A 24,536-nucleotide genomic window follows, 5' to 3' on the forward strand; every position below is an offset into this window, starting at 1 on the left:
CAGGACACGCAAGTTGTCTCTTTTCCAATCCAACACAGAAAGCAAGTGACATTTACATTTGATTTCCTGTCTGGGACAGAAAGCCTGCTCAGCAGGTTGCCGGCACCGGACAGATGTTTTCCTCGCCCTGATGGCTGTCATGGTGGCCTTGGAGCAGGACGGTGCCACATTTGAAACAAGGTAATAATAGCTACCTTACAGGAATGAAATGAAATTGAAATAATGTGAGTGACAATGCTTGACCCAAAGTAGGTACCTGATCAATATTTCCTTAGGAGAACGCAACCTGAGGTCTGTGTCTTATTAACGATGCCACAGTCTCATGGAAAGCATCTTCTTTATTTCGAGCTAAAAATGTGTTCTGATCCTGCCCTTCTTGACTATGCAGAATGAGTCTAATCTCTCTTGCAAGAAGACCTAAACTATATGAGAGTAACCTCCCACACCTTCCCCACTACACGTTCTCTTTTCCAGCCCCCAAGCCCCGATTTCCTCCAACAAGACAAGAATTTGTTGTCTTCAAAGTAACTAGAAGCATCGGGGTGTTAGTGGATCCCAAGACACACCTCAGCACCAATAACGTGCCTGTAGCCTCAGAGAACCCACACGGGGATTTGTGGGAGATGGATAAAGTTAACCTCGTGATTAGCCTAATGCTTTCTTTATTACGTAAAATTCAAGGAACTTTTTCCATGTGCTCTCCCCGCTCCCAACACGGACTACAGATGCTGTTTTGTTGGAGGGAGACGGTTGTGGGATGAATACATTCTTCACAGTTGAAACCCAGCTCTGAGCCTTTGAAGTGACATTTATTGTGGTCTTGGGAAAGGTTCGGTGGAGGTGAGGAGTGACAGCTGAGGGTGATAAATCAAATGCAGCTCCGTTTTCATTTAAGGGCAAGCTCTCCTCCAGTCTGCCCTGCTCTGTCATCAGCCAGTGCTAGCAGCTTGTGAGTTCTTATGTAAATGGTAAACAGAACAGTGAATGGTGACAATTTCTTCAACTGCTAGGCTGAGCCGTCAGCTCCCATTCTCTGCTTAAACGTGACATCTTAAGCTCCTGGTTGGAGGAGAGTCATGTTAACAAAAACATTTCAGTGCTAATCCTAATCATAAAGCCTCTCTCAGGAATGATGCCACTTGGGCCGCAGGTTCACAACACAGCTCGTCTGCTCTCCCTCCTCAGCCCTGAAGTGAAGGTTGCAATAATCTAGCACTGACTGTCCAATACGGGAGCCACTAGCCACACGTGGCCACAGAGCATTTGAAATCTGGCTAGTCTGAATTGTGATGGGCTGTAAGTATATAATAATACGCACAGGGACTCAGCTGGTTGAGTGTCGTCCTATGCACCAAGAGGTCGCCGGTTCAAGTTCCTGACAGGGCACATGCCAGGGTTGCGTGCCGGGGCCCAACCCCAGCGGGTCCAGGGGTCCCCAAAGGTGTGGATGGAGTCGGCGAAGAAGGAATGACACGGGGACAGCGTTCAGTTGATCAGCAGCCTAGCCAGGATCTCTAGCCCAGATCTCCAGCCAAGTTCTGGTCTGGATCTCCAGAGAGGTTCTGCTTCGGATCTCCAGCAAGGTTCTGTAGCCATGTTCCCTTGCTAGGTTCTCCAGCCAGGTTCTGTCCAGGCTCTCCAGTCAGGTTCAGTATCCAGGTTCCAGTCAGGTTCTCCTGCCAATCTCTGTAGTCAGGTTCAGTCCAGGATCCCTTGCCATGTTCTCCCGCTAGGCTCTGTCTCTAGGCTCCGAGGCCAGTCCCTCTCCAGGATCCTCCGGCATGCTCTCTCCAGCGAAGTTCTTCTGTCTCTAGGCTCCGTGTAGGTTCTGTCTTCTTGATTCTGTTCTAAGTTCTGAGTGTTTCTGTCTTGTTACAACTGTATTTATACCAGTTGATTCAATCCTATCAATCTCTATTACAAAGGTTAGGGCGTTTCTTATCTCCATTCCAGGGAGAAAAGATTATGTAGTTTAAGCATGATTGTTCGTAGTTAAAGGGATTAATTACCCGCCTGGCACTTAGTTGAGGGGTTTTATTCCCTCCCTAACTTCAGGGGAAAATCCCTACCTGGGGATTCAACCTTTCTCGGAGAGGTGACCTTGGTTAAAACACAGCGCCAAGAAGGTGAGCAAACATATTAAGAACCGTATGCCATATATGCCAGGTCCCTTGAAACAGCAAGGATGGACCGGCTCCCGGCAGTTGCGGGCTTCATCCCCAGTAGGGGGCACACAGGAGCCAGCTGATCCACGTTTCTCTCTGATTGATGTTTCTATCTCTTCCTCTCCCTTCCTCTCTCTCTAAAATCAATAAAAACACATTTAAAAAATAATTCACATAGGATTTCAAAGATTTAATATAAAAAACTGTAAAATAGCCCAATCATTGTGGCTCAGTGGTTGAGTGTCAACCTATGAGCCAGGGGGTCATGGTTTGATTCCCGGTCAGGGCACATGACCAGATTGTGGGTTTGATCCTGGTGGGGGGTGTGCAAGAGGCAGCCAATCAATGATTCTCTCTTATCATTGATGTTTCTCTCTGTCTCTCTCCCTCTCCCTTCCTCTCTGAAATCAATAAAAACATATTTTTTAAATTGTAAAATATCGTATTAGTAATCTAAAAAATTCATTTTAGATTACTAATAAGATATTCATTTTATGTTGGTTTTGATAATATTTTGGATATATTGAATTAAACTAAATAATTTTTAAATTAATTTCACCTTTTTACATTATTCACTGTGGCTGCTAGAAATTTTTTAATTAGATATGTCTTCATAATGTGGCTGCCATTACATTTCCATGGAACAGCACTATTCTGGAGGGCAAGGTAGGAAGCTGGAAATCCCGCATTTCTCTGGCCCTTCCTCCGGGTTCAGACTTAGGAGCAAAGGGGCTACATCAGAAGGTGCCACTGACTTTACTGCTTCTTGTTGGTTAGACTGCAGCAGTGGTCCTCACACTTCAGTGAACATAAGTGTTATGGATTGAACTTCCCCCAAAACTCATACGTGGAAGCCTTAACCCCTGTGACTAAATTGGAGATAAGGCCTTTAAGGAGGTGATTACACTTAAATGAGGCCGTAAGGGTAGAGCCCTGATCCAACAGAACTGGTTCATAGGTTGACGCTCAACCACTGAGCCACACCAGCTGGGCAAATTTAAGTCCTTCTATTGGAAGATAACTCCTGGGGGTGTAGGATATGCTGCCATAGTGCAAAGGCTAAATCAGGGGGAGGATTTTTTTAAAAATTAGCTGAGCTTGGTCACAAATGAGAAAGTAGGCTTAATTCGTTCATACGTGAAAAATACTCTTGAGTCTGAAAAACAGCTCTCCACAATATATTCTTCATTATTATTATTCATCAGTGTCAATGTGTGGCTTGTTTTTAATTCTTCTACATCGAAGCTAGTGAGACATAATGGTAAAGTTTCAAGACAACATGAAGTTACTAGTGCCTCTTATTAGAAAGCAGCATTTTTCATCCCAGGGTTATGCACCACCATTTTTCTTATTCATTACTGATGCAACATCAAGCTGTGAGCTTCTGCAGGGCTGAAAATAATTCATGCAACCAATCTTCTTTAACAAACTAATCATCTCTCCCCTTCAGGAAGTACAAGCTATGGAACACTGGGGATGATTATGAAAAATAACAGTATTTATATAAACCTACTGGGCTCCACGATTCCTTCAGTACAGTTAGGGAAACTATAACTGTGGTTAAAGATCTTTCCACTAAAACTCTCATGGAGACAGCAAGGGCCTGCCACATCATTTGGACAGAAGTTTCCAAACACTGTTCTCAGAATCCCTTTCCGCTCTTACTAAAAGCATTAAGTACCCCAAAGAGCTAAAGTGTACATATATTACAACTATCAATATTTGCTATATTAGATATTAAAGCTGAAAATTTTTTTAAATGAATTCATTAATCTTATTTTTAAAAACCTATTAGCATTTTTATAAAACACATTATATTTTCCAAAACAAAAACATTAGTGAGAAGAATGGTATTGACATACACTTTTGCAAATCTCATGCCTGGCTTCATAGAAGACAACTGGATTCTCCTATCTACTTCTGTATTCAACCTATTACAGCATCACACGGCATATAGCATCTGAAATGAGAGAGAGAGAATGAGAGTGAAAAAGTAGATAACAATTTAGTTTTATTGCTAAGATAGTTTAGACTTTGTGGACCCCCTGAGAGTGTCTAAGGAACCACTAGGGTTCCATGAACACATTATGAGAACTGCTGATTTGGGATAAGACTGACTCCCATAAATGAAAAAATAAGCTTAACTATCTAGTGAAGAAAGTGCTAGAACTAGAAGAGTGAAAGCTAAATAGAGGTAGAAAACATAGTATCTGTTTTAAGGGGGTTAAAATGTATTTTGCAGTAGAATAGAATATTGCATTACTCTTCAAAATATCTGCTGCTCCTCTTACCAGCTTCTCCTAAGTGGGCCCTCCCAACAAAGATTCTCCCTAAAGGATGAGTATACTCTTCCCACCCTATTGTGTTCATGTCTGACCATCTGAAATGTGAGTGGATTGACATGTGTTACTTCTGTGCAGAAGCTCTCAGGACCATTGCATGATTTCCTCATCCCTCATTTCCTCTCCCATCACACTCACAAGGCAGCATGAAGCAGAGTGGCAATCGACCCATGAAATCCATGTAATAAAGTAGTCATCCACTGAAATTTTTGGAGGTGTTTGTTACTGCAGCATAACTTAGCCAATGGTGACTGATAAAGGTGAGATAAATAAGTACAGAGAAACTTACATATTGAATAAAGTATCATAGTAATTATTCCCACATATTAAAGAATAAGAAGCCAGAGATGATCTATGCCAGCATCCTCAATTTTTTTAATTAAGTGTAGCAAGCACTGTGGAGTCAGGCCCTATGCTAGACCCTGATTATTTAGGGATGAGTAAGATATGGTCTCAGTATGGAAGGCAGTGGTAGGAAGCATGGCTTTGACATTCGACCTAGATTGCAAGCCTAATTCTGCTACTCACAACTGTAGAACCTTAGCAAGTTCCTCTGGATTTTATTATTCTTCTTTGTAAAATTAGGATAATATTACCTACTTCAGATGATTGTGAGAATTAATCAATATGATTAAACTACTACTATATGGCAGATAGCCTAGCATAGTGTATATTTTCAATAAAGACTGCTTTCTTTTCACCTTTGTTCCCCCATCTTCCACCCCCACTCCCAGATGAGGTCTTGGGATTATAAACGTAGCTCTATTAACTGAGTTTCTCAGTTCCTTTGTAAATTTTAGTCTTTCCAAAAATAAAAAAATTATATGGACAACATACATATAAACACACAAATATATTCATTTAGTCTGTCACTCTAATAATTATTCAATACTGTACTCAATTTACAAATGAGAAACCTCAAGCAGTGAGAGGCTGAAAAACTTCCCCAAGATCATATACATCAGCACATAGATATTTATCTCATTTTTTAAATGGCTGATACTATTCAACATATTGATAGTTTCCTTAAACATTCCCTTTTTGATAAACATTTTCAAGTTGCATTATGTGTTTATTATCACAACAAAGGAACATCCTACACAAATATCTTTTTATACATATGTAATAACATTTGTAGGATAAATTCTTAGAATTGGGTAGTTAGGTCAAAGAGTATAGAAATTTAAATTTGGATAGATAATTGAAATTTCCTTTCAGAAAGTCTTTGCCGATTTATACTCCAGCTCATAGGGTAGGACATACCTTTTCCCAGAGTCTCATCTCTGCTATCATCTTAATCTTCAGTGGCTTATGCCTCTGGATCAGTGTTTACCAAAACATGTTCCCAATACTATCATTGGGCACAGCTTAGGCAAGGCTGCTGCACAGGGAGCACCCCCCTTTTTGTCCTTGGTGGGTTAATGCCTTCTTTCTCTGCTTTCACCCACAATGCATTTGGCGAGTCTGGCTGAAAGTGGGCTTTGTTCTGCTCTGAACTACACAAGAATAATTCATCTATCTGAAAGGTAACTTGTATATTGATCCAGAGACATTGCAGGAGTGTAGCTTTTTCATTGATTATTTGATAATGGGTCATTTCATTTATATCTACTTCTGACTTCTCTATCTAACTCAGATAAAAAGCTAGGCAACCCTGAACACATAATTCATCTCAGTGAAAAGCATTTTGCCTGCTCATTCACATTAACTCAAAAAGTGACCCTGCAAACCTCCAAATCATTCAGAACAATATGAATATGGCTCTTCCAACCTGCCTTGTTCTTGTTTAATATTTGGGCAAGAAACTAAAGGAGCATTTATTTTGAAGCAAATTACATCTCATATTTTCTTGGAATGAGGCAAAAGCAAGCCTAAAACATATTTCAATGGAGTGAACCCACGTTGACAAGAGCACTTGTAATCGCTTCCACTGTGTGTTCTTAGCCAATTTACAACTACATTCATTGAATTAATAATGATCACCTAGAACTTGCCTAATACCCAGGGCTCTATTCGAAGGTTACTGCCCTGACATTTAAATATTTATTGATGATAATTGGATGACAGATAAGGATGGGCTCAACCAGAAATAAATTCAATCTGCTTGCACAAGCACCCAAGCCAAGAGTCCTCCTCAGGCCACGTAGATGCAGTACCAGGAGAAATGGGGGTGAAAAGAACTTTGAAGACATGTGAAAACTAAAATCTTGAGTCTTATAATTGCTTTGTTGCATTAAAGGTAAAGGTGAACTTCTTAAACATCATTTTTAAACCAAATTGTCAACAAAAGGGCAACGAATTTGGAATTCAACACATTGCTTTCCTGGACTCTGAAATTTCCCTCCTATTTCAAAAAATATTTGAGTGCATTGGGCATCCAATCTGTATAGAGACTAAAAGGAGACTCAGGGTATGGAATGGAAGCAGTAGAAGGTAGAGAAAAAAAGGCAAGAGCGGGAAAAGAAATTGATCAGAAAGAAAGCACTGAAAAAAATTATTGTAAAAGATCCTTTAAACCCATGACCTACCTTGTTAGCACTTAGAGACATTTAATCATTATTTCCCCCCAAGATGATTCAGCCTGCTGCTTCTACCTGACAAATAGAAAAATTACAGAGCTAATTTAGGTAGCAGTGTTAACCACGTTCCTGGAGCATTTATTAGCCAAGATATGCCAGGTTATGCTGCAGTAACAAAGAATCCCAAAATCTTAATGACCAAAAACCACAAAGGTTTATTTCATGCTCATACCACATGTCCATCTCAAGCTGCCAGGGCATTCTGCTCATCACAGTTACCCAAGGATGCAAGCTAACAGAACAGCCAATCACCCTTTCAGGAGAATCTGTGACTGAATGTTCTGACCTGGAAATAAACGGCACTAATGACTACCAGGGAGGCCATGCTTAAGGCTTTGAATCCCTTCTCTGCTTCTCACTATCCATGTGAACTTGAAAATGTTACCTTTACACTTGGAGGCTCAGATTCTTATCTGAAAACCAGGATAATACAATTATAGAACCTAGCACATATCTGAGGCTCAATAAATGATAGGCTTTGGGGTTTTACCACATAAAAAGACATCCAAAGAGCCCAGTGGGTCCACACAGCTGTTCGCTTTTGCTCACTTGTACCATAGTATACACAAAATTCCTTAAAGTACATGTTAAACCACAATGCTTGCATGTCTCAAGGCTCTCACTGCCACGCACTGTGGTTTCTAACAGCTCAACAGTTCAACATCCTACATGGTGAAAGGTGACCTGAAGGTGACTGAAGAAATGAGCCAAGATTTCACATCCAACTTTGTGTTTCCTGATTTCCTCTACAGTCCATATTCACTGCCGTGTCTACCTCTTGTGTCTGAGGACAAAATGGGAGAATAATATACTGCACCCCAGGAGATCATCTTTGTCAGCAAGCTTTTAGACAAGGATCAGTAAGCCAAAAGGTTATTGTCACTGTTGATATGCAATGATTACCCTTCACAACTGTATTTCCCATGATAACTAAGAAAATTAAAGAGACTCAAAAAAGGATTGCTACTATAATAAAGCAGAAAGATAGTTTATGGAACAATGTGTTTTAGGGACGTGTCATAGGGTGGACAGGAGAGGGAACCCATGCTTATCTCCAGGGAGAGAGGGGAGACCCCATGGACGGAGCAGGCAAGCTGCATCGGGCCTGACAGGTCCCATTTCAGTGTTATGGGACCAACAAATTGGGGAGAGAATTTAATACCTATTATTTTAATACTTACTTGAGAATTTTTTAAAATTCTGTATCTATGAATTTTCAAGGAGGACCAAGTGGTTTGTGCTGACCCGAAGATGTCACGGCTAATACTCTGTCAAACAAAACAACCCACTTTCCAGATAAAGAGAACAACATTCAATATAATTTCTTCAGGTTTTTAAATGAATAACCAATTAGCAATCACTCAGTCATGAACTAATAGCACTTACTAGGCTTCCCTTAGTGATTTCTCAGAAATATTGGGAGATTAACAGGATGTGATTAATCAGACTAAGCCTATAAGCTATTTCCAAGTACTTGTTCCTTTTTTCTGTCACATGACAAAGTGGGCTGCAGCTAACAATGTCTGTGATCACAGTGGATGACCACTATGGTTAAGTGGAAGCTGGAGGGGTAACAGCAGTTGGCAGGGTAGGCTGGTATCACATACGAGGAAGGCCCTGTCAGTCAGTGACCCTCAGGTCACACATTTCCACCTGCTGTGCACATCTCCTTAGCTGTGCTTGTTGAGAAAGATGCAGCCCAGTAAGTTGGTAACTGGTCCATGGTAGGCTCCAGCAATGAGGATAGACACATATGGGCATGGGAAACTTGTAGGGCAGGTAGAGGCCGGTCCTAACACATAAGCCCTGAAACAATTATGTAACAGTCACCAAAGTCATTAACTTGTTATCCGTGGCCCTCAAGTCAAATGGAAGAGAACAGCTTCACTGCACCAACATGGATTAAGGCAGCTCTTTGGCTTTTTGACTGTCAAGGAGCTTTGATTCAGAAATTACAGAAGAACCTCTTCTGCTGGAGTCCTGAGCAGACTTGTAGCTCTCGAGACTGCAAGTGCCTCCCTCCCATCCTTGTGTTTTTCTGGCCTGGGTCGCAGTGGCCACCTCGGAAATGGGCACTCAGCACCACCACCATCCACATATGCATGTACCTGTTATAGGAATTACTAGTAAGTGGTTACCTCCCTCTAGGCAGGAACTAAGCATCAAACAGCCTGTGTAGCAGCCGTAGCACCTGTACCATGAATTCCCTAAAATGCTTTTGTCAAACTGATGATATATTGTCTTTGCCGGTGTCATGGCCTTGCCAGTAAGTACCGAGATAAACCGGCTCACACTTCCTGCGAGCACGTGGCTTTTCCCTGTTCCACAGAGTGCCAGGCTTGTGGACTGCTGCAAGGGAAGAAGGGGGAGTTAAAGTCAAGAGGGTAGAGCATCCGTCCCACCTCCACACCAAGGCTTCTGCTTTCTCTGTTTAATACATCACGGCTACAGTATTTCACTTAAAGAGGGGTCTGGTTCTTTTAAAAGTTTGAAGACCCAGGAGATGCCCAGATGATCAGAAAAATAAAATCAGTAGGCAGTGTGCCTCACACAGAGAAGCAGCCATGTGGACAGCAGTCCTAGGTTCCCAGGGTTAGGTATTTCTCTTCTCGACAGGGAGCATTAGTTATCTCTCAGCACTCCAAGGAAAACCAGCAACCCTGAGTATCTCTACAGCCTAATGGGACCCCCTGCTCGATTAACCTTAAAAGGAAAGCTATGTAAGGAAGGAGAAGAGGTATGAACAAAACAAGGAGAAAAACAGCAGCACTCCGCCACCGTGGAAACGCTACCCTGTTCCTTCTTCGGGAATTTACCCCGCCGTCTTCACAGGAACAGGCCCAGCTACTGAAAGTTCCACACAGATGGGAGGACACTCAGAGACAAAGGAGCCTAGTGGATTTGCAGTCAGAGGCCCGAGGAGGCCTATCCACTGACAGTCTTGCTGAGTCTCCGGACAGAGAGAAACTAGACCCCAGGCTGAATCATCTGCAGTCAATTCTGGATGCACCTCCAGACAAAACAGCAGTCAGACACCCTGGCACCAAAGATACGACCAAGAAAACACTGGCAAAAGATCTGTTTACAGGTCCCCAAAAGGACCTGTGGAAAAAGGCTTCGACTGCAAATGCACCAGACTGTTTTCATCCTGGCTGCCCCTGCAGCATACACAGCCTGAGGAGCAATGGCCCTGTGCTGCCTCAGTGTTCATCCATCAGGCAACAACGGGTATCCAAGGTGGGAGAGCAGAAACATTTTCCCAGAAAAAAACCCAGACTCCAAGGTCTAAAAGGCTCAAGTTAATCCTAGAAGCACGTTTGTGGTAACCCTTCTATCCATGAAGCCCCCCTAAGCTCCTCAGTCTCCCAGGGACCAGACAAGGGGAGGAGAATGGGAGGCAGAGGTGATGGTGGATGGAGAAGGAGGCCCAAGGATTGGGCAATGGGGCCTCAGAACTCAGCCTGCACCTGGCTCCTGGACCAGGGCAGCTTTTCCAGGCGCAAACACTGATGCTTCCTTTCTCTTCAAACATCTTCCTGTCTTGCCTTTACTGCAGTTCCCTGCCTTTCATCACCCCCAACATCTTCCCCCTGATGAGCTACTTTCAGAGCAGCCCAGGTGCCTGCTGCTCTGAGGCCGTGGCCCCAGGACACCAACTGCCCAAATGGAGCTTCTCTGACGAGCTCAGGGAGGGGCCGTTGAAATGATTTTTCCTCAAGCAGTAACCCCACGAGAGCTTCCGTCTCAGTCTGAGGGCCATGGTCCCCACAATGCACCCCTGCCTCAGAGCTGCCCACCTGAGAGCTCCGATGTGGAAAAGGACAGAACCACGTGGCTGGTGCCAGGAGCTATGTGGCTTTGCTTCTCTGACACTGAGAGTTTCCTCCATCTCATCTCCCACCTAAGCCAGCCTCCGGGACTGAAGGCACGAACTCATCCTTTCTGTCCTCAGACAAGGCAGCTCCTTCCACCCTTGTCACCAAGGAAGCTCCTCATCACTGGCTTGGAAGGAGGTTGAGCAGCTTTGCTGTGGGGTAGCTGTGCCCTGGTAATTTTATTACATCTACAGGAAAATTGGGGGACATTTTATAAACCCCAAAGACTTAAATTGGATTTTTAGTGATTCATTAGCTCATGAAATCTTGGGTTATGTCATTGTTGAATGAGAGCCAATAGAAACGGATGGGAAATATGTGTCTCTGGCAACCACATGGTGTTTCATAGTGAGACTTCTCTACAGCCAGGGGCCAACAGATGACCAAGGGGGGCGGGGGGGAGTTCCAGTTCTTATTTCTCTTTTGCCAATGAGATGCTCAGCTGTCCACAATTCATCTGGGAGGAGTCCCACGGGAATCTGGCAGTCACATCAGAGCAAGGGAATTTGTTCAGAGTGATTAGAACGGAAAGTTAGAGCAGCAACTTTCTCATATCACTAATTCACAACAGAGATTCGCACTCCTGGAGGGCTTGCTGGGAAGGAAAGACATAAGGCTCAGTCAGAGGAATTTGGATCACCTCAGTACAATAGGATTTGAAGCCTAGAGGCATGTCTACCAGTGCAGACAAAAGAGAGAAGATGGGCCCGGCCGGCGTGGCTCAGTGGTTGAGCATCGACCTATGAACAAGGAAGTCATGGTTCAATTCCCAGTCAGGGCACATGCCTGGGTGGCAGGCTCAGTCCCCAGTGGGAAGCAGCGTGCAGGAGGTGACCAATCAATGATTCTCTCTCATCATTGATGTTTCTATCTCTCTCTCCCTTTCTCTTCCTCTCTGAAATCAATAAAAAGAAATTTTTTTTTTAAAGAGAGAGAGAAGGTGGGACCATCAAGGCAGGACCAGGTATACAGTAAGGCAATAAAAGATGGTGGCAGCTGTCCTCGTCCTCTGGTTCTGATGTCCCCACCCTGGTCACACTTGCATGGGGATACGGGGAGTAGACTCCCTCTGCGGAGCCCACAGCCCCACACAGCCACTGCTTCCTGGACAGTCTGGTCCATGGACAGTCACCTTCCCTTGAAACTGAATGGTCCAGGACAGGGACCTAGAAGGCAAGCTCAGAAGGAACTTCACTTTGACTCCAACGCTCATGTTAGATTCCTCTTAGCCTACATTCCCTAGGCCAGGGCTAAAGGCTGATGCTTAGCCTGAAAGTGCAAAGTGAAGGGAAAGGAGGGTGGGTCAGGGAAGAATGGGAAGTAAACTCGGGGTGTCTTACTGTTCTGTCCGCTACTTCCCAGCAAGTCTTAATGAGATTCAGCCATTGCCCAATAGGTGTACCTTCTTGCCACTCAGGACATCCCTGGTCAGGCTATAAAGAGGGGGGAAAAAAGAGTTCATCAAAAGGAAAAATGGAGACAGAATTTATCTGCCCATCTCTAGTCTCCTCGGCCAAAGTGGCCCATGGGCTTCTCTTCCCTGCACTGAGTTGCATCACATGGCCCTGCCCCCGTGGAAGCCAGAGCCCCCACCTGTGGTATGACGCTCAAGCACGTCCAGAAATGCTGGGAGGGGCCTGAGACTCTGGGCATCAGAATCCAGAGCCACGCCAGGCGATCCCACCTCAGCAGCTGAGAGGAGTAAGCAGCTGCGTCTAGAAGGCAGGTGAGGCCAAGAGAATAAGGGACATCTGAGATGAGCCAGATACAAAGACATGCTGCTTGGTTAAAAGAAAGCCTTACCCCCTACTCCTAACTCTCAACATAGCTGTCGTCACTTCTGAATCCATCCCTGGAATTGGCAGAAGCTGGAGGTTAGGAAGCCTAATGGGAAGCAAGGGCTCTCGGCCGCTCTGCCTCTCTGAGTGGCCTTCAGGAATGGAGGACGCCCAATGTCTCGTTGCAGTCGCTTGACAGGCTTTCCACTCTCCATCCACAAACATACTATTGACCAGGTGGAATCAGCTTTGGCCCCTCGGGCAATTGTGGGACACTTTGCTGGTTCTTGGTTAGATGGTGCATTTCAAGAAGCCAAAAAGAAGTATGCATCCCCTTTTCCATATGCTGAAACAGCATTGCAGTAGGCTGAGGGATAAGGGTGGGGCTGTGGAGTCTTACTGCATCATGTCCCTGGGCCACCACTTCCCAGTTATGTAATCTCTCTCTCTCTCTCTCTCTCTCTCTCTCTCTCTCTCTCTCTCTCTCTCTTCTCATAAGTAAAAAAGGGCATAAAGTTAGAACCTCCTCGCAGAGTTGTTGTGAGGATGGAAGACATTCCCTGGCAAGTGCCTAAACAGTGCCTGGTACCTAGAAGTCATGAACTATTAGCTAACAGTAGTAGTAAGTAGAAAGTCTCTTGCCTGTTACTAGGCTAAATTTTTGTCTCTGCTACCAAGAAGCTGGAGGTAAATTTTGATGGCATTGTTTATCAGCGTGTTTCCTTCCCCTGATTTTCTGCTCTATTGTATTTGCATTGTCATGCAAATGTGCTTTGAATAAGCTGCATCTTTTACCTCCTTTTCCATTATGCTTTCCTCCCTTAACCAGCCCCATCCCACTCCTAGTTTTCCAAGTAAAGAAACTGTCAGCTGGCTTGTGTGCTACACCTACCACCCTTTCCAGGGTAGGTGCCTGGCTGCGTGCTGACCCTCCTTTAAAAGGTGAGTGCAGCCAGGTAGCATCCAGCTGTCACCACCTGGAGTGCCAGGGACAGCGGAGTGCTGAGGAGGAGGAGCTGGAGAAAGAGTCCTTTAAAATACACAAGTCTCTCAGATGGCTTGCTGCAACCTCCAAAGCCCACGACCACCCCTGAGCTCCTCAGTGTTAGGTCAGAGAGAGCCCAGGATCAGATGCATGCAGAAGCGTGAGGAGATAATGGACCTCCCTGGAATTTCTAACAGATCAGCGTGCCAGACGCAGATACCAGCTCCTCCCTGGTATCCACAATGACCCCCACACAGATACTGACTCCTTCCTGAATACCCTACTGACCCCCGGCGGCGGCGGGAACTTCCTCAGTTCATGTCCCCGCCCCTCACCCAACCACAGTATAAAACAAGCCCCCCCTCCCTGTGGGCGCGAATCCCCTGGCCCTGTCTCTGGGGTTCCTGGGTCTCCCGGGGACCAGAAGAAAACCTCTCCTCTCCTTTCTTTTCTGATGGGCTCGGCTCTCTTTATTTCCCACGCAGCTTTCTGGGCCACCTAACAGTCAGTCCCAGCCAACGCTCCCTGGGAGTGGAGGAGGCACCCACCCCACCTTATCCTCCTCAAATGGTGCAAGCTGACTCCTAGGTCAGTGAGTCTCTTGGGTCATGGACAATTTGTGACTCAAGGTTTAAAACTCAAAGCCAAACAACTGCAGTTTCTTGAGGCTCCTAATGCTACAGATTTCTGTGTAACTTCCTTGGGTCCCCAAAGGTCACGACCATCAGAAGGCCTCACACCTCAGGCGGTGGTTCCCCTGAGTGGGCAGCTGCCCAGCACGGCCCTTCCTGCTGTGGCGAGGGATTGTACAAGGTGCTGGGAGGGGAGTAGGGAGCTCAAAGCTGCAGGGGATGCCTCTTACCCCTGCTCCGTGCTCCCTGAAACTCGTCCCAGCTGCCTTCAGACTGACCACCGCGTCCTGGGGAAGTGATGTGGGTGCTGGAAGAAAAACAGTAGCAAGTGCTCCTGCCCTGTGGAGTGGGAGGGACCTCCTGCCTCTTAGGAACTGCTGGTGGCTTCTGCTGTGGGCCCCATGTCCCCAGCCTTTACAGTCATCTCCATCATCTCTGGCCACCAGGTGCAGACTGAGTCTGGAAGGCAGGAGGGGGGTAGGGGGGGAGGGAGGAAGATGCACTGCAGACCACCCAGGGCCCTGTGTGTCAGGAATCCCGGAGGGGACCAGGAGACTGGACTAAAAGAAAGGGCCTGGCCTCGAAGTCCTGGGAAACCATTTGATCCAAAAACAAAACAAGCAAAACAAATTCCAATACCGCCCACTCAGTAACACCAGAACAAGGCCTGCTCATTTGTTTAGGCCCCAGCTAAGCCCAACAAAATAGGTACAGCCATTCGAATTTTACAACCCCTCACTCAGACTGGCAAGACATAATGTTAATTTTATATAAATCAGTTTAATTTCTGTAGCTGAGCCCCCATTGTGCTGATGGTAGTGAACTTAACTGTCAAATTGAAATACATGTCGATGCACCCTATCTTCCCCAGCCCCACCCGGGGCCTCTCTCAGCCCCTCCTTGCGTGCCCTTGTGGGGAGCACAGGACCTTGGATGCTCTTTTTGCACCAAGATGGGTGCCAGGACTCCAGGAGGCTACCTCAGAGGCCCCTGGCAGACCTCCAGCCGCCCCTGTGGACACCACATAGAGCAAGAGTCATCCGTGCTCTGGGGTCACCCACACGTCTGAGGCTTCTATCAACATCTCCCCATCCTGGTGCTTGGCTCTGATGGTTTGATCCTTTCTCTGAAATACTCCTGATGTCAAATTCAATTTATCTCCTCTAACTCAAAAACACAAAACCAAAGACATTCTCCAAAGCCAAGAAAAAGTTCGTGTTTGGCAGGAAAGACTGTTCTTGTTTAATTATTCATTCTTTCCAAATTCTATTATTCATGAAGTCCACCTTATGTTCCTTCAGGTTTGTTTTTTTTACTTTGGGAACTCAAGTAACAATAACAGTGACAATAACAATAATAATGATGATGATAATTTTTAAACAGCAACAACTTTTCTCCTCTCAGCAAAGAACTGTGGGCTTCTGGCCCCTGGTGTAGCCCAAGGAGCTACAAGACCCACCGGCTCTGATGGAGCCTCCCTTGTTCCAGATGCCTGCCCTGGGTGCTGAGCTAGAAAAAGCAAAGAAAACAAGCAACCTTTTAGGACCCAGAGGAAGTAAAAGTCTCACCACCCCCGCCCCTCTCCAAACCAGCACTATACAAGCACTGGTCCAACAAAAACAAGGGGCCCCTGCTGTCCAGGTCTGTGGCTGCCCCACCATTGTTCTGAAGGGACACACCACCTAGTCATGGTGCCCTTCAACTGCCATCTCTTGATTCTCCCTCTTCTCTGTGAGATCCCTCTAACTGAAAAACACAGAAAAGAAAATGGGGAGAGGAAATCGGAAAAGAAGCAAGCCCGGGTCACAGGACTGTTTACGAGTCCATAATATTGGGAAACTTTTAGAAAAACATAGCAGTTCTTTTTCTGAGACACTCATGCATACAAAATAAATGATATTTACTTTTTCCTTTATTACACAAACTATGATTCCCAACATTGATGTAACACTATTACCATCGATATCAAAATGTCCTCAGCTGTCCTCATGCTGTCCTTTAGGGTCTGACTTCCCCCATATCCAGGATCCAGGGACCACACACTGCACTTCACTGAAATGTCTCATTAATTTCCTTTAATCTGGGATAGTTCCCAGACATATTGTCTTTTATGACCTTGAATTTCTTTTAAGAATCCGGGTCAGTTGTTTTGCAGAATGTTCCCAGATTTGGATGTTTGATTGTCTCTTCTTGATTCCATGCAGGCTCAACATTTCTGGCAAGAATCCCACACGGGTGTCCTCGCATGTCTCACCGAGGCCACTATGTCGATTTGTCCATTCTTGGTGCTGTTGTCTGATCGCTTAGTTAAGGTAGTGTCTGCCAGAGTTCTCCATCATAAGAGTACCCTTTTCCCTTTTTAATTCACAAGTAATCTAGAGGATGATACTTTGGGACTGTATGAATATTCTCTTCCCCCCAAACCCTTCATCAAGTGGTTTCAGCATCCATTAATAATTCTTACCTGAATTATTACTATAGTGGCTAAAAAATGTTTTTTAATCAGTCCTGTTTATTAATTGGCATTCTTCTAAAAAAAAAAAAAGCTTTTCCTTCTCCCCTTCCACTTTATTTTAGTATAAATGTAAACTGGAGGATTCTTTTTTAATGCAATGTGCTATTATCCATTGCTGTTAATAACTTTTATGCTCAAGTTGCCCCAGATGTGATTAGGGGAGTCCCTTTAAGCAAAGCCTGTGTCCTTTTGACATGCCCTCTTCAGTTTGGAACACATTATGATGGCATTTAAAATGAAAGGAGATTAAGAGAACTGTAGAAGGAAGAACCATGGAGGACTGAACAAGAGGGTAGTCACGGTGACTATGGCAACTTTTCTTCAATTAAAACAAAGATGTCATTTTCAGCCAGAGCTTCCCGTGTGCACCACTGAGGCTCCGACGTGTTCAGAAGCCATAGGAACAGGCCTGACAACAGTCTATGCACAAGGAAAGTCCTTGGCAAAGAACTCAAGATTTGTCCCCTGATAGGTTCATAACTTTTGTTATGCCTGGCACATAACCTGTTTTCAGAACAGTGTAGGATGGTAGGCCTTGGTCCTTGGTTGTTAAAAGGAGGTTCTCAGGATGAAAGCGTGGGGGCTATGATATGATTCCACCTCCAGGCAGTCCTGAATGTGAGAAAGGCAACCGAGATGATTGTAAAACTCCACCATACATGGAAGTTCAAACAACACTGCGTTGGGACCCTTCTAGCAAGTGGTAACACAAAGGAAAGGGAGCCACTCTCCCTTTGGCAACAGAGCCGCACACAGCATTGGTCTGCTCTGGCCAGAGGATCATCTGACGTAACAGAGCAGCGACTGCAGGTGGAGACTTCTTCATGAGGACCTGGAAACTGACCCCAGAAATACTTTAAGTGGCAGAGACGATGGACTATTTGGATAATGTTGAATGCACAGAAGAGGCAAAAGCCAGATTGCTATACAAAATATACCTGGATGGTAAACATGGAAATTATAATTTCCCTGAAAACAAAGGTTCACTGGGATTCTGCTATGTCTCAGGTCAACCAGCTAGTTAGTGGTATTCCTAGTCCTGGCTTCCTAGTCCAACATTCTTTGCAGCTAGCAGAAGGATAATGATGAATTCTAGAAGAATGGAAAGAGAAGAAAACAAATCACCATAGGAAAAAGTGGGGAAGAAAATGACCTAGAAATAGCCCTAGAATGATCTGGATAAAATAGCCAAGTGGGCCAGCTCAGAACACCATGAAAGGGATGTGAAGGGTCAGGAACATGAACAACAAACACGGTCTAAAAAGAAATGAAGTGGAAACAATAAAGGAGAAACAGAACCTCAACAAACACAGAAATGATCACAGAGCAAACAGAAGGCAAAAAGAACCATGAGAGAGTCTGTGCTCAGCCGTATCTTCCATTCATTTGTTGGGCATCACTCACTATCCAAACTATTCATGATACACTACGATGCCTTCATAGAAACACCTCATCAAAAGCACATCAAACCTTAATGAGAATGGCAGCCAGTCCCTAATACAAGCCTTTGCTTTTCTATTTTAAATCCCTGAGCAATAGTTAGGAAAAAAACATACTTTCCTTCCAAAACCAAGTTTGCCTATATGCATTGTCTAATGCCTCCCCCTAGTGATTGCATATATGATGTACGCTAAGAATCCATGGGTACGGTGAATGCCTTTTATATTTGCAGAGTATTGCCCATTCCTGCGTGCTTTCACACGTGTAACCTCTGTGTCCTGACAACAGCCCTGTGAAACCTCCAACACTGCTTTGGAGTCTATTATTAAAACTGAAGAAAGAGGCCCTGACTGGTTTGGCTCAGTGGATAGAGTGTCGACCTACAGACGGAAAGATCCCAGGTTCGATCATGGTCAGGGGCACAAGCCTGGGTTGCGGGCTGGCTCCGCAGCGGGGGGCATGCAGGAGGCAGCCAATGGGTGATTCTCTGAAACATGTTTAAGTCTCTCCCTCTCCCTGCCTCTCTGAAATAAATTATATATATAAATTAAAAAAAACAAAACTGAAGAGAACAACCTAGAGGTGTGGAGTCAGATCTGCATTTGAAGCCTGGTGCCTTCAAGCATCCCTTTGTGATTTCCAGCCAGTGGCTTAAAATGTGAACCTCCTCTTCCATGAGTGATACATTGTTGAGGCTACACGAACTCAACGAACAGGAACCTGAATTCTTTGGAAATGTGAGGGATGTTGCTGCTACTTCTGTTGTTCACAGCATCTTTGAAGAGTGCTGTCCACTTCCTTAGAAACCCATTTAAGATTTCTGGACCTATTGGGAGGCATTTCTTCCTTGTATCTAACTGAAAAACATGTCTCTATAACTTAAAATCTCCTTTCGTTTGTTCGGTTTTCCTACCTTCTGGTTAGTGCTCCCAGTTGGCCTGGCTTATGACCTGTTGTCTAGTTCGCTTCTAAAGGAGAACCTCGGTGTTACGGGAGTCCCATCCTGCCGCCCCTCAGCTTTGGCCTCAAGCCCAGAGCCGGGTGCAAACCCACAGGACGCTCTTCCCTGGGCTCCCTCAGTTCCTCCCTCTCAGCTCTCTCCACCCCGAAACCCAGGGAGCTGAGCTTGACAAGAAGAGAACATTCACCCCAGGCTCATTCAGAACTTCTCTTCTTCAGAGACTGTCCCCTGGCGGACAGAGGACCCAGTTGCTTTGAGAAAGGACAGGAAAATCCATAGGGAGCTCCTTAGAACTCTAAATCGTACTTATCACTGAGCAAGCTTATAAAGCATGCATGTGTACGTACACACACACACACACACACACAGGTTCAGAGCAATTACAAGCTCATGAAATCTGCTCAGGGGAGGTGGGAAGGAACTCTTGTAGTCAGCCACCTAAAATAGCTCCAGCACCTGGACCCGGCAGATGTCAGGATGAAGAGCAAGCAGCGTGTTCCCGAGCAAACACCTTTGACACAAGAGTCACCCGGGCCACCCTCCTAGTCTCCACTTCAGGGAGGAGTCAAGAATCAACGGCTCCACCAGGTGCCTTTGGGGGTCTTACAAGACCAGCCCTTTGCTGATGGTCCTATACACACCATCGAGGGAAGATCCCATGAGTGGCAGGTGCCTATATGCAGTCTGTCCTGGGATGCAAGACACGTGGGAAATCTGTCCCTGGCTCAAACAGCTTCTGCCAACTGGTGCACACCTACAACCTCGTGCTGCTGGGGGACCACCTGCGAGCCGCTCCAGCCTGGTTGCTTTACACTGGTCACTGACCTCCAGGAAACCTACTCGTTCTGCCACACCAAACACGGCGATAGCCTGCTTCACAGGCATCCCCTCACTCCTCTCTTTTAGCTCTCTCCATTCTGTTTTGGGGGAGCAACAAGTCTGCTCCCAAATACACTGCTCATTCTCTCCTCCCTGTAGGTTCTCCCCAGTCTGAGTAATCAGGGTCTACTGGCTGCAATAGTGGCAGGGGAGCCACTGGAGACCCAGGACACACAGCTCCCTCTTTGTTCTGATGCTCCCCTTCTCCCCCAGTGAGTGAACTGCTTACACTGGGCAGTTGGAGATGGATGAGGCAAGCAGGCTAGTGTGGCCCTTCATATTCAGGGCAACTAAGAACTGGGAATACTTAACCTAGAAGGAATGACTTGGAGAGCATAGAGCTATCTTGGCATATCTGAAAAAGAACCAAATGGGAGTGTGATAAGCTTTTCCTATTTGATTCTGGCGTAAGGACATTAGATAAATTGATGCAAGTAACAGTAGACTTTTAATAAAATTAAATAACCATTAACAATTTCAACTGCCCCTAACTGCAACAGGCAGTATTAACAATGTCCTGCCATTTCAGAGGCAAAAAGATGAATATTTGGGTTGGAATGTTGAGGAAGAGGACACAAACAAGACACCAGAGTCCTCTGAGTCTCTTGCAATTATTTTATTTTTTAAAAATTCCAACATAGAGGAAGATTGAAAAATAATACAATTATACAATTCTTAGAAACTAAACTCTGGAGAGAAGAGTAGCAAAGGAAAGGTTGTAAAATAGAAGACAGGATTTCTGTTTGTTTGTTTTCAGGTGGCAAAGACATAAGTAGCTTTAGAGCAAAATGAAGGAAAGAGAAGATGCCGACACAGTATCTGGCCTTCAGATCAATTTCCCAATGGTTTGCTGAAAGCAGCCAGGCAAGGCCTGGGGAAGCCCAAATCCCTAGGCAGGCATCCCTGGTTATATACCTTAGAAATATTATTTGATAGGTGTGCTATGAGGTGAAAAGGTTGGGAAGCAGCAATCCTCAATCTATAAAAATAAATTTCATCCATTCATTCATTTAAATATTTGAGCATAATTAGGTGTCAGGCACTTTCTCAGGGCTGGGGATAAAGCAAATAACAAAAAGATTCCTGCCCTCCTGGAGCTTACTGGTACTCTCTGGTGGAGTGACCAAGTATATATTTGAAAATTATGTTATAGACAAAAACAAGTAGGGGGACAGGGAGGCAGGGGGATACTGGATGATGGAGATAGATCTGATGAGAAAGATGACATTTAAACAGATCTCAAGATGGTGAGGGATCAAGTCAAGAAAAGGAAGTTTTATGCAAGAGAACAAAGTGGAGAGGCCCCATGGTAGAAGCATGACAAACTGCAGGGAGGCCAGGCACTTTAATGCTTCAATACTCAGTGGCACAGACATTTGTCAGTGGTTTTTTAGCATCTGAAGGGCTCAGTTTTTCATCCAATTATTATTTTTTAATGTATTTTTATTGATTTCAGAGAGAGGGAGGGAGAGATAGAAACATCAATGATGAGAGAGAATCATTGATAGACTGCCTCCTGCACACCCCCCACTGGGGATCGAGCCTGCAACCTAGGCATGTGCCCTGACTGGGAATCAAACCATGACCTCCTGGTTCATAGGTCGAAGCTCAACCACCAAGCCATGCCAGCCAGGCCAACCAATTTTTTTTTTAAAGCTTCTTCAACAAAAAAAGATAACACATGGCCTTGGCCTGGTAGCTCAGTTACTTGGAGCATCATCCCAGATACCAAAGAGTTGTGAGTTCGATTTCCGGTTGGGATACATACCTACTAGATTTTGGGTTCAACCCCTAGTTAGGGTGTGTTTGGGAGGCAACCTATCGATGTTTCTCTCCCTCCCTTCCTCTCTCTCTCTAAAAAAATCAATAAAAACATATCTTTGGGTGAGGATTTAAAAAAAAAAAAAGATTAACACATGAACTATAACATAGTGCCTGGCAAGAAGGAAACTAAAAAAGTGAATTTTTATTACTTAAAATAATAGTAAAAGTAAAGCAGAGCTCCTCAACATCAAGTGGGGGTGGTAAGCATGAAACCCTATATATTTGCTTGTGCTTTCTGTAACCGGCAACTCTTCTGGACAAGACTTACATTGCACAGAATCCAAGAGAAGACCAGGCCTCCAGCAGAGAGGTTGTATGAGCAACAATGCCTATCTCATCTTGTCTGAGGGTTGAAATCACTAACTGTGTTGGCCTGTGATGCTAATAGAATCTATTAAAGCTCAATGAAATTAGAACAAGTCTGATAATAAGCATCCTTTTATTTGCTGATGCCATTACAAAAACTGATTACATTAGCAACAAAAGTGTTTTCTTGAGTGGAAGTCAGAGGCAGTTACTCCCCAAAATGTTAAGTAAAACAGTGCACAACATCAGTATTAAAATGTTAAATTTTACATTGTCTTTACCACTTTGGATCTTCTGAACAATTTTATTGAGCAAGATAAGATAAAAGATTACATGTTTATTTTATCTTCAGGAATGTAAAGGTCTAATTACTCAAACAGTTTTTATTATAAAACTAAACTCTGAAGGTGTCTACAGAGTTGGCTTTTTTTTTTCTCTCTTTAAATCAGTAGTCTAACAAGGATTAGAAAAGACAAAACTCTGTTCAGTGTTTCTGACGAAGTAGAAAGGGTGGAAACATAAATAAGGCTTTAATTTGGCAAAATATAATACAATGCCTCCTGTTATTCTTGAATGAACAGTTTTCTCAATTACTTCACTCTGTAAAAGATCAGAAATAAATAAAATCATTTTAAAACAAAGAAACAAAAGGCAATCAGAAACATCTAACAAGCACCAGAAGTACACATTTGAACTAGCATGGTCCTTTCAACTAGGGTCAAAGCAATTAATATTAATAGTAATCCAAGGGGAAAAAAATTCAGAAACTTTTACATGGATTTTAAAATATGAGAGTCAAAACTTCATACCAAACTTAGAATAATGTAAGGATTTTGAAATCCTATTAAAAAACATTTAAGAGAACAACACTGAGAATCCATTTTTATTAGTTCTACTCAAGAGAACTCTACAGCTATTCAGGTGAGTGAGTAGCACTGAAAAGAGGGACTAAAATTTTTACCTTTCCACTCATGCATAAATAGGTTCAGAGATTTTCTGAGGTCATATGAAGCTTTCCAAGTCTGATAAAATGACTAAAGAAATTAACCTCCAAAGGACATAATCAAGTGCAGCATGTGAATTTTGATAGAATGCTGGTTTGGGAAAAATAAAAGCTACTTGAGGTATAATTGAGGGAACTTAAATATGGGTTTAATACTGAATGATGATATAGAACTACTGTTTTATTTTTTGGGATGTGATACTGATACTGTGGACTTGTAAAGGAATGTGTTTGTTCTGAGGAGATGCACACTGGAGTGCTCAGGGATAAAATGTCATCATTACTTTCAAATGGTTTGACATCAACAAAACATACAGAGAGAGAGAGAGATGAAGCAGGTAAGCTATGTGAATGTACTATTCATTCAACACTTCTTTGTGTGAAATTTTTCAAAATAAAAAGTTGAGGGGGAAAAGAAGCAATTAGAAAGTTAAAAGTTATCACTGGCTATCATGTTATCTAAACAAGATTAACAGCTGATCAGAAAGTACATATATTAAACTATAAAGTGCTATGTAAACACATTACAGAAAAGGAAAACCTGATCAAGTATAAAGTGTAGAAATAAAAGCTAGTTTTGATCTGGAACGTCAACACTATACTTCACTACAAAAGAATTCTTTCTTTCAGAAACGAGACAATAGCATCACAAAATAATCTATTTGTCAATGGGAGTAGGGGAAGCATATATATACAAAACACATACACAAAACTTCACCCCAGTTTTTCTGGATAACACTGAGAGCCTCTCCCATTCATTATTGATAAACCAAATACAGACCAACTTTAGGAAAAAGTCAGAATTAACACAAGAAACTCTTAAGAAGCTGGCAACAAAGGATGAGACAGTATGAGGAGAAAAGGAAGAAGTGGCAGAAGGGATCAGAGCACATGATGTCTGAATCGGGGAGAACAAAAGTACTGATTCAGAGCAGACCCTAAGCCCAGACCACTTTGATTTAAACCCCAGCTCACCAGTTACTAGCTGTGTGACCTACAGCAAGTTACAGAACCAATTTTGGGTCTACTGTATAATGGGAATTAAATCATGCTGGGGTTTGTCAAGATTACATGAATGACAATGCCTATGTGCTAGATCAGGGGTGGGCAAACTTTTTGACTCGAGGGCCACAATGGGTTCTTAAACTGGACCGGAGGGCCGGAACAAAAGCATGGGTGGAGTGTTTGTGTGAACTAATATAAATTCAAAGTAAACATCATTACATAAAAGGGTACGGTCTTTTTTTTCAAT

At 43.9% G+C, this 24,536-nt stretch overlaps 1 protein-coding gene across 8 annotated transcripts in view; it reads right to left on the bottom strand.

Moving 5' to 3' along the window:
• KTN1 (kinectin 1) overlaps window positions 1-24,536 on the bottom strand; it is a 568,362-nt gene that overhangs the window by 441,531 nt on the left and 102,295 nt on the right. The window contains exon 44 of one of the 8 annotated variants that reach the window (XM_059695201.1): window positions 20,753-22,881. The exons of the other annotated variants lie outside the window; for them this stretch is intronic. Coding sequence (XP_059551184.1) covers window positions 22,877-22,881 — 5 coding nt within the window. The 3' untranslated portion in view covers window positions 20,753-22,876. Of the gene's footprint in view, window positions 1-20,752; window positions 22,882-24,536 lie in introns of those variants that run through there. 8 annotated transcript variants of the gene reach the window in all.

This window comes from Myotis daubentonii, chromosome 1 (genome assembly GCF_963259705.1).
Source record: "Myotis daubentonii chromosome 1, mMyoDau2.1, whole genome shotgun sequence".
NCBI classification, from domain to species: Eukaryota; Metazoa; Chordata; class Mammalia; order Chiroptera; family Vespertilionidae; genus Myotis; species Myotis daubentonii.